The sequence below is a fragment of the Grampus griseus genome, assembly GCF_964374135.1.
Source record: "Grampus griseus genome assembly, chromosome: 1".
Classification (NCBI taxonomy): domain Eukaryota; kingdom Metazoa; phylum Chordata; class Mammalia; order Artiodactyla; family Delphinidae; genus Grampus; species Grampus griseus.
The window spans coordinates 153,196,713-153,213,660 of record NC_139017.1 but is presented as its reverse complement, the minus strand read 5'-3'; the positions used below and the strand labels follow the sequence as shown (position 1 = coordinate 153,213,660).

At 55.1% G+C, this 16,948-nt stretch overlaps 1 protein-coding gene across 2 annotated transcripts; it reads right to left on the bottom strand.

The window, feature by feature from the left end:
* Positions 1–1,272: 1,272 nt before the first annotated feature.
* Positions 1,273–15,936, bottom strand: RSPO1 (R-spondin 1; the record flags this gene model as incomplete). Of its 2 annotated transcripts, none has more annotated exons than XM_082668995.1 (5): positions 1,273–1,436; positions 2,145–2,333; positions 2,627–2,776; positions 4,764–4,955; positions 15,838–15,936. In XM_082668995.1, 5 exons carry the CDS (start codon positions 15,929–15,931, stop codon positions 1,273–1,275), a joined length of 789 nt encoding a protein of 262 aa, XP_082525121.1. The 2 variants fall into 2 exon arrangements, with proteins under 2 accessions (XP_082525121.1, XP_082525120.1); XM_082668994.1 differs by having other exon boundaries at positions 4,764–5,050; positions 15,834–15,931.
* Between the last annotated feature and the right edge of the window lie 1,012 nt (positions 15,937–16,948).

The window sequence follows — 16,948 nt, the reverse complement described above, 5'->3', positions numbered from 1 at the left end:
TCAAATGATTACTTGATTCATGCCTGTTCCCCCACCAACCTCTAAGTTCCATGAGAGCAAGGCACCTGTCTGGCTCCCCTCTGCAAACCAAACATTCATCCAGAGCCTGGTGCCCGGATGGCTGCCAGTGGACACTTCAGAATACCGCAAGAAGTGATTTTATCCACTGTTCTGCCTTCCCGTCCAACGGTCCCCAACCATCTCAGAGAGCCTGAGCACTCCCTCCCCCTAGAATTGCTCCTATAGCCCTTCCGTATATAGATTCTACCTCTCCCAGGTGGGAAGTCTCCCTTTACAGCCGACCAGGATCCTTCCTGCTGCAAGCTGGCCGAGACCTTCGTTCCATCCTTAGAGGTAATTAAAGCAGTGTTTCTCAAACTTGAACGTGCATGCCAGTCACTTGGAAAAATGCAGACTCTGGTTCATCAGGTCTGGGATGGGACCTGAGATTCTCATTTCTCACAAGCTGCCTACTGATAATTTTGATGCTGGTCCGCAGACCACACTCTGAGTGACAAAGATGTAGAGAATCTGGTTACTGCTCTACATATCCCCCAAGTTTCCTTCCTGCTCTGGACCTTCTGTAAATTAGACCAGGAGGGGTCTCTTGAAATTCATTTCCTGCTCCCGTGTCCTCTACCAACCCCATACCCTGAAAAGAAACGTGGTACCTGTGGCTACTGTGGTCATTTGGTTTTCGTTTTTAATTTGAAATAAACCTTTAAGCAGTTTTCAGAGTCAGGAAAGCCCTGATATGGATCATGGAGGTGTAACAATACTCTCCAAAGATAAAGTCACACAGCTGGAGATGCTGAATCCCTCTCAAGCTTTGGCTGCGGTCCACCGGGCTGGTCCTATCAGCTCCTCCAGAAGGCTCCACTCTGCAGAGTCTGGGCTCGGAGGCTGGAAAATGTTCTCTCTGATGTGCCCACTGGGAGCATCACAAACCAAGTGTGCGCCACTAGGCCCTCTGCAGGGCAGAGACGACCCCTCTTCCTCCCTGCCCTGCTGACCCAGTGATGTCCGAGGGACAGATGTGTCTTCCGGTAACCTCGATTGTGTGTGTGTGTGTCCGCGTGTGCGCGTGCACACGTTTGCATGTATGTCAGTTACACGTTTGGACGTGGGGTCTGTGTGCACGTATCTGTGTGTACGTGTAGGTAGGGAGAGTGTGTGTATGCGTTGCCCCCAGTGCTCAAGTTCGGTAAAGCTCTCATCACACAGAGCAGTGCTGGACTCTTTCTGCACAGGCCCGGACGCTGAACAGTGTCCCTAGGTGGACCCCGCAGAGGTGACCGGCCCCACTGTCCCTTGCTGCTGCCGCTGCTGGCCCTTGCGTCTCCGAGCACCGGCGCCCGCCTCCTTGTTCTCCTTCCGGCCGGGGTTCCTGTTGGCATGCTCCTGCCGGCCCTGGCCGCCCTTCCTCCTCTTCTGCCCTGTAAGAGTCAACAAAGGGCGTCCTGACACAGCAGGGAGGCCCTGGGCATGGCCAAGGGCCCCGAGGAGGAATGTGGTGAGGAAGCTGGGCAGGGGGAGGTGGGGAGGAGGCCCATAAGCAGTCGGGGTCCCCTCAAGGTCTCCTCTGAGAAGCAGCCCCTGCAGAGGGCGCTGCAACATGGGTACTGAGAAGGGGTCCCGTGAGCCTTTTCACCCTGCACCCCTCGATGAACCAGACGCCCTCCTCTTCCTCACGTCTTCCTCAGACCTTTGGTCCCAATGGGCCGAGGGCATCTCCCAGATGGTCACTGCAGCTCTTGGGACAGGCAGGACACCTCCCCCCCACCCGCCACTCCTCCACCCCAGGACACTGCCACATCATTGTCACCTGCAGGCTGTGTGACCTTGGACAAATCACTGCACCTCTCTGGGTCTTAACACCCCCTTCTACGTCCCCATCATCTGACCTCTGAGGGCGCTTCCAGTGCCGACATCCACTGGCTCAGAAGAAATGGGGAGGGATAGGGCCATAGCAGCTTCCCGGCCCATCACACAGCTGCGGGGCCCACTCTCTGCCTGGCATGTGTTTGCACAGTATGGAGTCCTGGCCTGAGCCCTCTCCTGGGCCACAGGCAGGAAGCAGAGGGGGTCAGAGCTCTCGTGGCTGTGTTGACCCCCGACCCCAGGGAGGTGAGGCCGCAGCTCACCCTCCGGGCAGGGTGTCCTCCGCCCCGTGCACCTCCGGGTCTCCTTGGTATCGGAGCAGACGGTGTGGTCCCCCCCAGGGGCGTGCAGCACTCTCCGTGTCCGCTCCTCCGAGCCCCTCCGGAAGCCACAGAGCTTCTTCTTCTTGGAGCACGGCCCCCACAGAGACCACTCGCTCATTTCACATTGCGCTGGCAGGAGGGGAGGGAAGCAAGAGGACAAGGGGGTCACGTCTCCTCCCCTGGCCCCGGGTACCCCAGGGGAGCCCCTCCCATCTGCTCTCAGCCGCAGCCCCAGGCTAGAGGCGTCTTTAGCCCAGAAGGCAGAAGAGTCCTGAGGGGAAGCTCAGAGGGTGGTGGTGATGCGCTTTCGCTGCACAGGGCCCAGCCCACGCTCGCCCTGGCCAGATCCCCCCAGCCCGCCCCTCCTCCGGGGTCCTGGACCCTGGACCGCAGCGTTTGCCCGCCGCGCCTTCCTGCCTTACCGGGGCTGCTGCACTCCATGGTGCCGTTGGCAGCCGCAGAGCCCTCGGGACAGGCGGGATAGCAGCGGCCCTTGTGCAGGTACAAGCTCTCCTTACACTTGGTGCAGAAGTTGTGGCTGAAGCAGGCCTCACAGTGTTCGATCTTGCATTCTGAGGAGAGGGCCAGGTTGGGGGCCTCTGGCTCAGCCGCGGATAGACGCCTCCCCTGGTCCCCGTGGCCACCCAGCCACGCCCACTCACGCAGGGCAGGACAGGGGTCTGGGGCTGCAATTACCGCAGGGGAGTCTTGGGACGGAGAGAAAGGAAGGCAAGGGGATGGGGGGAGAGGAGGTCAAAGCAGCCTCTCTTGAGGGCTGGCTGGGACTCCTGCCACGGTCAGCCAACCTCAGCCCCAACCCAATCCCAGGCCCGGGAGCCCAAGGGGAGGCCCAAGAGAGCCGGTTTCAGAGGAGAGGAGATTAGTGGGGGCGAGAGGAGCGTCCCAGCCTCTCACGGCACCCCGAGGACCACCTAGTCAGAGCTGAACCGAGGGATACAATGACACCCCGAGAGTGGCTGTGTGGTCTCCTCTCCCCCTATTGCCGGGCATCCACAGGACCCCAGAGCCCGGTTCTCCTCCTGCCTGGGGCAGCAAGAGTCTGCCTGGAGTAGGGGAGAGCGATCCCGGGGCAAATTCCTCTGCCTCTACAAGGCCGGCTTCCAGGAACCACCTTGGTTGGACTCCTGGGTCCCTCCCCAAAGCCGTCCTGCCAGCTCTCCCTCCTCTGGGGAAGTGGGGGGAGGGTGGGTGGCCGGGCTAGGCTAGAAGCTGGAGGGGTCTTTCACAATCTCTCCCCTCCTGGATTGTGGGTGGAGCTGACTTCTCCCCAGTCTCCGCCCCTGAAGCCTGGGATGACAGTTTCCCAGAAGCTGACACAGCCAGGAACGCCCTACCCCAAATCCCTGAGGACCAGGGTTCCAAAGGACCAGTCCCAGGGTCCTACCTCCATGCTCACAAGCTTCCCAACGCCACCCCACCCTCCTCTGTGCCTCCTGGCCTCTGATTCCTGGGTTTGGTGGCAGGCAAAATATGAACAAAAGTAAGAATAACAGTAGCTGTTTATTGAGTGCCAGACCCTGAGGACCTCCACATGCCTCTTACAACAGCCCTAGGGGGGTAAAAGCAAGCAGCCACGTTTTGAAGATGAGGTTTTGAGAGGCTGCGACTTGCCCAAGGTCACACAATGAATAAGCAGCAGAGCGGGGATTAGAACCCAAGTCGGCTGAACTTGGATCAGTCATTTCCCCTGAGACCTCGACGTTATCAGCTATGAAAAGGGTACCATCACTTAAGTCCGTCTCCCTCCAAAGGTGGTTGGGAGGCTCAACTGATAGGAGGTCTGGAAATGCCTTCTAAACTCCAAGGCTCTGAACAGAATGGGAAGGTCACTGGCATTGTTTACAGGAGAGTGTTCGCTGCATGTCCCCCAGCCGAGAGGGAGGTGTGACAGCATGTGTCTTGGAGCATGTGGGACGGTAGCTGGTGTGAGAGAGCGGAGCAGAGTGAGAAGAGTGGGGGGAAAAGGGTGGGGAGAGAAGGCTGACCAGGGCTTGAATTTCCCTGCCCTCAGTGGAGCCAGCAGTGATTTTCTGGTTATGTGTCTCAGAGGCATCTTTCTGGCTGCAGTGCAGAGGGAGGGTGGAAGGGAACTAGATGAGGGTTGGGGGACAGATGAACAGGCTATTGCAATGGTCAAGGAGAGACGTGATGGGACCCTGAATAAGACCATGGCAGTGAGGATGGAAAGAAGATGAAGGAGGCACAATTTGGTTATTGGATGGATGGGGTGGGGGCATAAATGAGAGGTTGGCTCTCAGGTCTGTGGCCTGGATGATGGGTTGGGACACTGAGAGTGACCCAATACAGGTCAGCGCAGGTTTGGAGGGAGGAGATGTGGCTACGGTGTGGGTTGGAAACGTGGGTGGGATGTCTGGGGAGAGGTCTGGTCAGCAGCTGGATTTTTAAATCAAGAACTCCCCTCCTCAGTATCCCTCTATTTCTCTTGTAGTACATCAACAGTTCAAAGCACCGCCCCGCCCCACCCCCGCCCCATGTCCAGAGCTTCCGGTGCCCTTACCCAGCCCCGCCCACACTCACTGATGCACTTGTTCATGTCAGGGTTGCGGGCATCAAAGTATCCAGGTGGGCAGGACGGCAAGCAGACGCCCACCTGGCGGATGTCGCTCCTCTCCAGCAAGATGAACAGCTTGGGTGAGCACTTAAGGCAGCCGTTGACCTCCGAACAGAGCTCACAGCCTTTGGCACAGGCCTGGCTCCCCTCGGCGCTGACTGCAAGGATGGGGCAAGGGTGAGAGGCAGCTGTGGGAGAGACCTCCATCTTTCCCAGAATCCCACAAGGATGGGAAGTGAGTAGACAGGAGTTTCAGCCCGTAGAATGAATGTGCTTCTCAGAAAGCACAGGCCAGGCTGGTTTATAAACCTCCCCAGTATCTGCTTTCAAGGGAGCTAGCACAGCAAGAGCTGCCACCCACCCTAAATGCCTCTTTAGGTCCAGGTGCAACACAAACTCACCCTCCAGGCTTGCCCCGTCATCCCCAGAGGAGGCACTGAAGCTGCACCCATCCTGGAATTTACACATTCCCTCATCCCCACCCCCACCCCAGAGGAAGGAACGCTCAGCCTCAGGTATGGATGGAGGGCTTTCATCCTTGAGAAAAGTTCAAGGACAAGAGGCATAATGAGAAAGAGGCCACCTGCCCAGAGACAGGAAGACAGCTGGAATAACCTGCATCTAGAACAGTGCTCTCGAGCAGAGATGAGTCTGCTCCCCAGAGGACATTTGGCAAAGTCTAGAGACGTTTCGATTATCACACTGGGGGGGGGGGGTTGCTAGTGGCATCTGGGGGACAGAGGCCAGGGAGGCCGTTAAACATCCTACGATGCGGGGGGGCAGCTCCTACAAAAACAATGTGGCCCAAGATGTCAAAGGCGCTGAGGTTGGAACCATCCTTTGAGCCAACGTGGTCCCCAGCCCCAGCGTCGAGTCTCAGACCTTTGATCTTGTTTCCTCATTCACTTGTTCAACCAACACTCACCCGGCCCCTCCCAGGTACCATGTGCAGTGTGAGTGCTGGCGACGTGGAGGGAAAGACGTCCGGCCAAGCTGAACTAATCTCTCAGGGGTGCAGACAGACCCGCAACCAGGAACATGCTGGCAGCCACAAGGCCAAGCAATAGAGGACCCAGAAATAAGGGAGGAAGGAGTCACAGAGGAGGCGCCATTTGGGCCAGCTCTTGAAGAATAAGTAGCGATTTGTCCATTGGGAAGTGGAGACAAGGGCCCTCCAGGGGCAAGACCACAGAGGCGCAGAATGACCCCAAGGGAATTGCGGATAATTTGGAGTACAAGTGAAAGATAAGGTGTCCTATCAGGAGGGGCCTTTTATATCATGCCAATGGCCTTGAATTCCATCCTGTCGGGCAGCTTTTCCCAAAGAGTATTCCTTGGAACGTGACTCCCCTAAATGTTCATAGAAGGATGTGGAGAAAAGGCCATTGCACCAGGTGAGACTGAGAACCACCGGGTCCGACAAGTCTAAGCAGGATTCTTTACTGCAGGATGTTTTGCAGCCTTTATTAGGCTCCTGTGAATTAGAGTGACTCCGTAAAATGGGGAAAGAGTGAACTGCACCTCTGAGACATTTTGGCCACAGAACCCTTGTTTTGCAGAGTTTGGGGGCCATCTTTCTGAGAGCTGATAAGACAACAGGAAGTCATTGGCAAGTTTTAAGCAGGAGAAACACCCAGTCTGATTTACACGTTGGAAAGCTTCCTCTGCAGCCTGGGGAGAGACCAGAGACTGGAGGACCTTTAGGGAGGAAGCTGACCTGATCATCCAGGTGAGAAAGATGAGAAAGTCTTAAACCAAGTTCTGTTCAGGGGAGATAAAGAGAAAACGATCTGAGAGTTGCTTAGGGGAAGCAATCAGTGTGGTCGTGGTGACCAAGCGTAGCGGGAGGAGGCTGCGGTGCTTCCCGGGGTTCTGGCATAGGGGATGAGTGGGACCAGTCACTAAAAGAGGAACCAGGCAGCGAGGTGCTGTAGATACAGGCTGGAGGCAGAGAGCCAGGGGAATCAGAGCAGAGATGGCAGGGGGTCGTGCTGCAACGGAGGACCCAGAGCTCAGGCTTCAGCTGGCTGGACCTGAGCCGATGGCCCAGCCTGTGACCCTGGGAGAAATACTGCATCTTGTGGGCCTCCCTTCCCACCACCAAAATAGGGAGATCAGGAGGCCCACTCTGCAGGGTTGCGGGAAGGAGCACGTGCTCCAGGAATGATCCCTGATTTCAGAACAGGGGAACGAGTAAGAGAAAGGTGAACAGAAGAGAAGAGGGGAATAACAAACACAACAATAAAACAACAACAACAAAATCATAATCGTAATCATGGCAGCTTATTCCTACAGGTTGATCACGTATTCTGTGGCAGGCGCTGCTCTCAGTGCTTTACAGATATTAACTCCTTTGAGCCTCACAACCCGTGCGGGGGGTGCTACTACTTTTATTTCATCCTGTTTCTCACAGATGAGGAAATGGAGAGGTCGAATTACTTAAACAAGGCTTCACCGCCAGTATGTGTTCCAGGCAGAGGGGACAAAGTTTATGAAAGCCAGGGGGTAGGACAATACAAGGTGACATGCAAACGGAAAGCATGGCCAGACTGATTTTTTTAAATAGAGAATTTATTTATTTATATAGAGTCAACGTTACCATTTAATTAATCAATGAATTTAAAACTTAATATCAGGGCTTCCCTGGGGGCGCAGTGGTTGAGAGTCCGCCTGCCGATGCAGGGGACGCGGGTTCGTGCCCCGGTTCGGGAGGATCCCACATGCCGCGGAGCGGCTGGGCCCGTAAGCCATGGCTGCTGAGCCTGCGCGTCCGGAGCCTGTGCTCCACTGCGGGAGGGGCCACAGCAGTGAGAGGCCCGCATACCACAAAAAAACCCATAAAACTTAATATCACTCTTGTTGGTTGGGTCATTGTAAAAGAAAAAAACAAGGCTCCCAATGTGGTGTCGAAGTTATGAGGGAGCCCCCTTGGGATTAGTTTTCTAGTTCGGGCCATTATTCAGCTGTATTACAAATTAATGTCACTGTAGATTTTAGTACCACTTTTGCTTCAAAGATATAAAGTTGTCTATACTCAAGGTTTTTATTTAAGTCATTATTGAAATGAATGCTCCTTCTAGGTTTTTGCCTTGGTTTCGAAAACCAAAGTCATCCAGGTGTCCCAGCTGTGGGCCTCTATCACTATGCTCCCATAACTCATTTATTCCTTCCTTATCACTTCTGTTAAGGACAGATTTGCAAAGGGCCTTCTCAGAATCCTGCTGCCCGACCCCACTTAACCAACAACAGATCTCTGTGTGCATCTCCCTTCAGAGCTCTCAGTGACACGCAAGAGAAAGTGCGGCCCGTGGGGGATCTGAAATTAGTTCAGCATGGCTGGTGTGTGGAGTGAGTGGAGAGGGAAGCAGGGGCCAAAGCAGGAACAGCCTCGAACCCTTATAAAGGAGTATGGACGTTACCCTAAAGGCCATGAGGAATCCCTGGGGGCTTTAAAACAGGAGACATGGCCAGGATTCCGTTTTAGAAAGATCACTCTGTGGTATGGAGACCAGATTGTAGGGATGGCAAACCTGGAGGGAGGAGGACTCCCAGGTTCAAAGAGATGGAGCTGAACCAAGAGGATGGACAGGTGTAGACACAGGTGAGATATTCAGGCGGTAGAATCAATGAGACTAGGTGATGAACTGGACGTGGGGTGAGAGCCCGGGGAAAGCACACGTCAAGGGTGATGCCTAGGCGTTGGGCTTGGGTGGTGGGGTAGCCGTTGGTCCTTCACCAAGAGAGGGCCCACAGGAGGAAGAGCAGATCTGGGTGGAGGAAATGATGCCTTGTGTTGAGTTTGTGGTTCTCATGAGACATCCGGGGGGATCTACTAGGCAGCTGAACCTGTGGGTCTGGAAGTCAAGAGAAACATTTTGCCTGGAGATGGAGACACGGAGCCCTTAATATAAAACAGTCATCAAAGGCCTAGAGGTCCGTGAGATGACTAGGAGAGAGGGTACAGACAGTGAGAAAAGGCATTAGCCATTGAAGAGAAGGACAGAAAAAGAAGGGCCAACTAAGGGGCTGAGGAGGACCCAGACAAGTAGGGACACTCAGAAGCTGCATCACGGAAGCCAAGAGACGAGGACCCTCAAGGGGGGAGCAGAGAGTCCAACGCCAAACGCTTCCGAGATGTCACGTAAGGAATCAGCCACAAACAGCCACAAATCAGCCACGTAAGGAATGGCATCCCTGGTGGGGGTGGAGAGTGGAGGGCAGTGGCTGAAGGGTAAAGGAAGGTGAGGAAAGAGAACCATCTCATTCAAGAGACTGGCTATGGAGAAGGGAGAGAACTCAGGGATCCGTCCTGGGAGCCATCACTGGGGCTTAAATCCCTGGGAGAGGAAAGCGTCCCGGGGGAAGGAGCTGTGCAGCTTGAGAAGAGGATCAAGAACTGCGGCCCGGGCAGTCCTAGCATTCAACACACAAGTAGAGGAAGGTGCCCGGAAAGAAGCTGAGAAGGAATAGTGGGAGAGATGGAAGGACATTGACGGGGGTGGGGGATGGAAACCGAGTGGAAAAGGGCGAGATCTGCGGGGACCGGGGCTGGGAGGAGACCGTGAGTGGGGAGCCCTGGGCAAATCTACAACACGTGCACTAAGAGGTGATTGGGTGACCTCAACAAAGGCAGTTTGGTGGAGTGGTGGGATGCCAGACAAACCACAGGGGGCTGAAGAGTGAGTGGAGGGGATAGAGGTGGGGGGGTAAAGTGAGGAGAGGGACAGAGGGGGTCAGGGAACACAGACAGAAAGGAGAGACCAGCTGGGGGTGGGGAATGTGATCACAAGACAGAGGCAGGGTGAAGTGATGGAGTGAAGACCCAAGGATACGAGAGGGTCAAGATACAGAGCTCAGGTGGTAAGACAGGCCTTGAGGCTTGGGGCTGGGGTCAGGGACAAGAGACTAAGGAGCTGAGCTCCATGAGGTTTGGGGGCTCAGGAAGGGAGAGTGGTGCTCAGCAAGGAGGAGGGGGCTTGGCGATGGGCAGGGCCAGTCCGATGAGGAAAGAGACACTTATCCAGGGGAAGGGGAACCAAAGGGTGTTCTCGGCTCAGTGAGGCGAATAGATGGGCAGCGAGCGGATGGAAAGCCAGAGTGGAGGGGGCTCTGTGCGTGCCGGGCTGGGGGTGTCCAAGGAAGATGCTGGGTATGGGCAGAGGTTACATAATGATTCAAAGGGAGAAACAGGCTCATTCATTCCACGGACATTCACCACACACCTAACACGTGTCAGAACTGCTAGGAACTGGGGATGTGGAGATGCAGCAACAAACGCCCACCTAGGGCTGGCTGCACACTGTGAGGACTGTAGGAGCGATGAAGGGCATGCCCTTATGCAGCAGGCTAGGTGAAGAGGGAGTGCAGACAGGAGAAACAGCCTGTGCAAAGACTCTGAGGCACTGACCATCCGAGGGCATCCACAGAATGGAAAATAGGGCTTTAGTCTACTGACAGGGAAAGGGACCTCAGAAGGGCGTGGTCAGATTCACAATCTGAAATGCTGCCTCGGGCTTCTGTGCCCCTGATAGGAGGGTTGCATGCAGGGGAGGCAGCCTGGCAGGGCTGGAGCCTGGCTGAGGATGGGTGGGCTCAGTGATGGGGAGGGCGCTCAGGGAGCTGACGGAGCCTCCTTCCAAGCTCTTCACAAAACCCCCTCATGCAGTTCTGCCCTTCCCACCCCCACCCTACTGCCCCCGCTCCCAGGCACTCAGTGGAGCCTGAGTGCATGAGCCAGGAAGGCAAGGCTGTGTCCTCCTCCCTTCCCTGGTGCTTCTCGCCCCCTTCATCCCCATGCAAACCCCTTTCGGGCTGATGTTTCTACAGTCAGGCCTTGCCCCAGGGTGGCTCAGCCCCCACCCCGCTGAAGAATGGCTTCTGGCCACAGTGCCTCCTCTCCAGGGACTTCACTTCTCCCAGGTCCCCAACTTTCTCATCTCGAGATCTTTCCAAAACCCCAATTCTGATGGTGTCACACCCCTGCCTAAAACCCATCAATAGCTCTCTATTGGCTGCAGAATTAATACCCAGCTCTTCCACCTGGCCTAAAAAGCTTCCATAGGCAGATCCCATCCACCTCATCTCTTCACACTACTTCTAAGCAATATGGAATTATTTTTGTTCCTCTGAACACATCACACTACTTCACACTTCTGTGCCTTTGCTCAAGTTGTTCCTTCTGCCTGGAACACCTTCTGCCTCCTCTTGAGTTTAACTTTTTCAAGTCTCAGAACTAAGGTCACCTCCTACAGGAAGTCTCCATTGATCTCACCTCCATGTAAAATCTGGATGGAGTATTTCTGTGTGTTCCCTGCCCCCAGTACTTGAATCCATCATGGTAGACGTCACCTTGTGTCGTTATTATCTGCTAATATGTCTTTGCCTCTCATTAGAAAGAGCTTTGGAGGTGGAGCCTGTCTTGTTTCTGAATGGGAGCCCAGTAAGGGGTGAGGCTCCACAGGGATAGGGCTACCCCAGAATGTAGGGCTGAGGATGTGATGAGTGAGGCAGAGGCTCGGGGGGGGGGTTATACGGATGGAACTTACTGGGGGGCTTGATAAGTTGTGGGGAGCAGGACAGGATAGGTATGAGGAGTTACAGGGGGTTGGGTGAAGGTCAATGCCAAGGGAGGGGAACTCTCCATGACCCAGAGGAGGGCTGACCTTTGTTTGGGGGTGGTATCTAGTCTTGGAGGAATTAGACTCGGTGAGAGAGCCCTGAGTTAAGTGGGCAGGGGCAAGGGCAGGGCAGGGGGGGTGACAGGAACTGGCACCTCGCTGAGCGTGTTGAGGCCACATGCTCTCCCAGGAGATGTGCCCATTCTTGGTGCCCTGGGCACATCCCCCGGGAAGATCCGGCATCCTTTAACTCAGCTGTGAGCTTAGTTTAGACCTACACTTTTTCCTCGACTGGGCCCAAATAGCCTTTAACTGGCCTGTTTGCCTCCCGTCTCGAACCACCTCCCCTCGCCCGGTCCTGCAGCTGGACCACACTGCTCCCCTAATTCAGACCTCTCCGTGGGTCCTCATTACCCACAGCTCAAGTCAGGTCAAGGGCCAACTCCGCAGCCTGGCGGGTACCAAGCGCTCCACCCTCCGACCTCTGCCCACTTGTGTGGCATTGCTCCCAGGATGCTCCCTCAGCTCCAGGCAGCTTTCGTTGCTCTACCCTGATGGACGTTCAGCTTTTTGTTTTAACAGCACAACCCTTCTTTTCAGTAGAAAAGAGTGTCCACGTATAACACAGAATGAGCAGAGCGGCTCCAGTGAAAACCACAGGGCTCCCTAGAACTGCACCCAGAGACCACTCCTCCAGCTACCCTTAACCGTACCCCACTTCCTGCACAGTCTGTGCCGCGTCCCAACTCCTCACCTTCGGACAGGCTGGTCCCCTGCCTGGAGTGCCCTCTGCCTCCCCCACCCCCCCACTCCCTTGCCTGCACATCAACTACTCATCTTTAAAATCACATCTCAGGAGTCACTCCCTCTGGGCCCTCGCAGCCCTCCTGGTTCCTTTCCACATCCTCTACACCAGGTTAAATTGCCTCTTCCCCCTTCACCCACGGGCTCCTCATGACCCGTCTCTGCCACCCGGGGCCGGGCTCTGGGGGTTTGCAACAGGCGAGTGGGGAATGGCCCAAGGAGTGAATAGGGCTTCAGCCAGGGAAGAGGGATTCTACAGATGGTTAGTGGCAGAGGGGAGGAAGGCTCCAGTTGGAGGACGGGGCAGTGAGAAGGGGCAAAAAGGGGAGTCCAGAGAAAGACAAATATGATATGATATCCTTACATGTGCAATCTAAAAAAGTGGTACAAATGAACATATTTACAAAACAGGAATAGAGTCACAGCTGTAGAAAACAAACTTATGGTTACCAAGGGGGAAGGGGAGGGGAGGGATGAATTGGGAGACTGGGATTGACATATATACACTAGTATATATAAAATAGATAACTAAAAAGGACCTGCTGTAGAGCCCAGGGAGCTCTACTCAGTGTTCTGTCGTGACCTGGATGGGAGGAGAATCTGGAAGAGAGTGGATTTACGTACACGTGTGGCTGGTTCCCTTTGCTGTGAGGCGGAAGCTAACACAGCATTGGGGATCGACTATATTCCAATAAAAATTAATTTAAAAAACGGGGAGTCCAGCTTCTGGAAGAGTCAGGGTTCCGTGAAGGAATGCAGGCTTCATGGGGGGCAGGACTGAGTGAAGGGGCCCAGGAATCAGACGGGAGAAGGGTCTCAGTAAGGGGAGGGGCACTCAGTGAGAGGCATGGTGAGGGAAAGACGGCTCCGTGATGCAGGAAATCCAGGTGGGGAGGCGGTCAGCAGAGGGCAAGGGCCAGTGAGGGTGAGTGAGGAGAGGGTTCGGGGAGGGGAGGTGTCCTCAGTGAGTGGGACAGGAGGAGGACGCCCTGTCAGGGTTTAGGACTCACAGCTGAATTTCTCCCCTCTGTGCAGGGACACCATCTCTCAGACCTGAGATCACACATTTCTGGGCTCAAAACTGGTGTATGGCTCAGAGCTATACTGGGTGGCTTCTGGTGGCCCCACTGGCATGCAGTCACGGGATGGCAGAGTCGGCAGACCTGAGGCTCATATTCACAGCAAGCCTGCCTCTGCCCCCCAGGCTGCCCACTGCCCTTGCACATGGGGGGGGGGCAGAGCAGCCACACGTGCTGTCTCCATCCTTTCTTCCCTCCTCCACTCGCATGGAAACCCTGGGGCAACATGGTCCACAGCTTGTTTATATAATAATGACACGCATCTAAAAGAGCGGATATATGTATATGTATAACTGATTCACTTTGCTGTATGCCTGAAACTAACACAACATTGTAAATCAACTATACTCCAATAAAAATTTTTTAAAAAGGGGCTTCCCTGGTGGCGCAGTGGTTGAGAGTCCGCCTGCCGATGCAGGGGACTCGGGTTCGTGCCCCGGTGCGGGAAGATCCCACATGCCGCGGAGCGACTGGGCCCGTGAGCCATGGCCGCTGAGCCTGCGCGTCCGGAGCCTGTGCTCCGCGACGGGAGAGGCCACAGCAGTGAGAGGACCGCGTACCGCAAAAAAAAAAATTAAAAACCATGACATGCATCCTGACCATACAGAGCTTGATATTTCACAAAGGTTTCACAATATGTGGACCTGTTATCTCATGTAGCCCTTGCTGTATTCCTGTACAGTCACACTTGCAGGTTTATGGTTATTTCACAAGTGTTGCCTAGCAACGTCTACCCCCATATCCCCCCCGAGCCTCTGTCCATTTTGGACCCTCGTTGCATCTTGAGTCTTTCCCACACCTCTCCCCAACCTCGTCGCCCCCTTGATGGTGATCAAGGATGTCTGTCAGTGACACCGTTTGGTAATAAACACTGGGCTAAATGCTGTCGAGGCTGTGAGATGCGACTCTATCAAAAGCGGGCACATCAAAATCGCTGCATTTGACTGGCTGTTGCTGGGAGTGGCCCATTCTGATGGCCAGACCAGTACTTTTCTCTTTTTTTTAGTGCAAGAGATGAACCCAGGTCTTCTGACCCCCCCGGTGTAGGTGAGTGTGCGGCTCACCAGTGGAAGCGTGACCACTAGTGCACATCCCATGAGGATGAGTGGCCTCTCCCATTCTTTCTCTCCTCTCGGAAATAGAGGAGACTGATTAGAAATCACTAAACCGCATCTGGCCCGTGGAGTCCAAACTACTGGCCACGGCAGATGAGAAGGGAGGAAAATCAAGGCCTCGCTGCTGATTAAACCTAACCGTCTCTAATTGTTTGTTAAGCCAGGGATTTTCAGCTTCACCAGTTCACTGAGCTTCTCTCTCTGGGCTGGGTTCTGGCCTTGGCCACTCCCGTGGAGACCCAACAAAACTCCATTGCCTTTCAACCTTTCCTGGCGGACCTCAGTCAGAAGGCCTCAGAAGTGAAGCAAGAGATGGTCGGACTAGACTTCGGAGGACCTGTCTGCCTGGGGGCGTGACATCTCTTCCGGGGGATGCTGAGAGACAGATAGGCTTGGGTCGGGCCTCCACCCCACTCCCTGGCACTGTCCCTCACACGCAGTGGCCACTCCCACCACACGATGGCAGGTACTGAACCCCCATCCCTGGAGGCATCAAGTGGAGCATGGGGGACCTGCTCTCAGGACTGCCTAGGATGGGATCCTGGGAGGGACGGCGAGGATGGTGGGGACAGGTAAACTCCTTCAGGCTCTGTTTTCAAGAAGACTGGGCTCACGGGGACCAGGAGACCTGGGTTCCAATACTGACTGCGTGTCCTTTGGAATGTCATCTCTTCCCCTTTCTTAGCCTCAGTTTTCCCATCTGTACAATAACAGGATTTAATTTTTTTTAGGCTGTGAAGACTCTTTCCTCCAATGACATCTTACGTGGAAACTTCCCAAAAGCAGGGAAGAGGGAAGCTGCTCTGGTTTGAAGGTGGGGGGCCAGCCTCCTGCCCACGGCCTCCCCTTCACCCCCCAGCACACATCTTTGAATCCCACCGGGCAGGTTTAAAAACCACAGCAGTGGACTGTCCCACGACCTTCTCTGCTCCATTGTTTCTGCCCCATGATCTGGGCAGGGACATCTGTTGCCCACCACGAGGCTGTGTGGGGTTCCTGGCCCCAAGGGGTTAGGGGCTGCACTTCAGACACCACTAAAAGAAAGGAGCCCTGAACTCCTGTCCATAAATGGGAGGACACAGCACCCCAGGAGCACCGGGCCGAGAAGCACTTCCATGGATACCACACAAAGCTGGTGTTATATCAAAGGGCAGAATCCACAAACTGGACCCTCACAAGAGAGGGGTTAATCTAGAAAGCAGAGTCTACAAAGGGGAAAACAGACAGAGTGAGTAATCTACAGAGTGGGTAATCTCAACAAATTAATCCACAAACAGGATAATCTACTGAGCAATGTAATAGACAAAGTAGAAATCTGCAATGGTCATCATAGAATGAAACGACCAAAGGCCCTAGTCCCCAGACAGCACCCTCACCACCACCACTCCCAAGGCCCACGGTGGTCCAGCCGCATCCGTTACTCACTCCGCCTCTGCCTCTTCCCCTTGATCCCCCGGCTGCCGGCAGCGAGATGCATCCAGCTCAGAACCAGGGCCACCACACACAGCCCAAGCCGCATAGTCACTCGCCAGCTCAGGCCCCTGGTGGGAGGGGTGGTCTCTGGGGGGTGGATGGCACAGGGCTCTTGCTAACGCCTCCGGGGCTGGGTCAGCAGCAGGAGGCCCAGGCCTGGGCTGTATCCCAAATCCACCATAATCTCAGCTGGGGACAGACAGGGTGTGGGGAGCCCACTTCTCCATCAGCCCATAAGGAGGTCCAGAAAGCTTTCCTCAAAGGCACCTTGGGGTGTCACATGGGAGAACTCTTTGTCCTTCAGCAGGGACACCTCCAAAAACCAACCTGTTGGGGGAGGAGAGAGAAGGGTTAATTCTGGGGAAACATGGGGCCCCCCAACCTATGCCACCTACGCTCCCATGTGGTTCCCTACCCAGGAGACTGTGAGAACTCAGAATGTTTGGACATTACAAGTTACCCACCTGGCGCCCCTGTGGGAGAAATCTGCCCGTCTTCCTATCTTGTAAGAGTCCCTAACATGGGATGGGAGTTGGCTACCCAAGTGGTTGGAATATGGTGGACACTCAGATCAAACTTGTGGATCCCTGGAAAACAGCTGCCTGGCTTCCGACCTGCCCAATGTTAGGAAGTCCTTCTTTAGGTCTACCCTACAGACTTCATGCTGCAGTAACATCGTGTCTCTTAAAGAACAGCTCTCTCTGTCCTTCTGTGAGTGACCCCTCAGCCTTCTCTCCCCAGTGCTGAGTCACCAATGTGCCTTTCACCTGCCTGGAGCTAGAGCAGTGGCCCCCGACAAGCTGGCAGACCCTGCGTGGCCCTCTGGGCTTGGCGGGAGAAAAGGAAGTAAGGCTTCCCCTGGCCACAGAAACTCTGACACAGCAGGCCCTGCGGGCCTGGCCTTTGTGAAAGGATAAAAGAGGCAGCGACGCCCGCCCTGGCCAGAGACACAGAGAATGGGGATAATCCCCCTGCCCAGCGAGAGCCAGGTCTGTGGACCCGCTGGCCCGGGTGATGGGGGCAGGGGGAGCTGGTCCCTCCCCGGTGAAATGCGTCTGGGAAG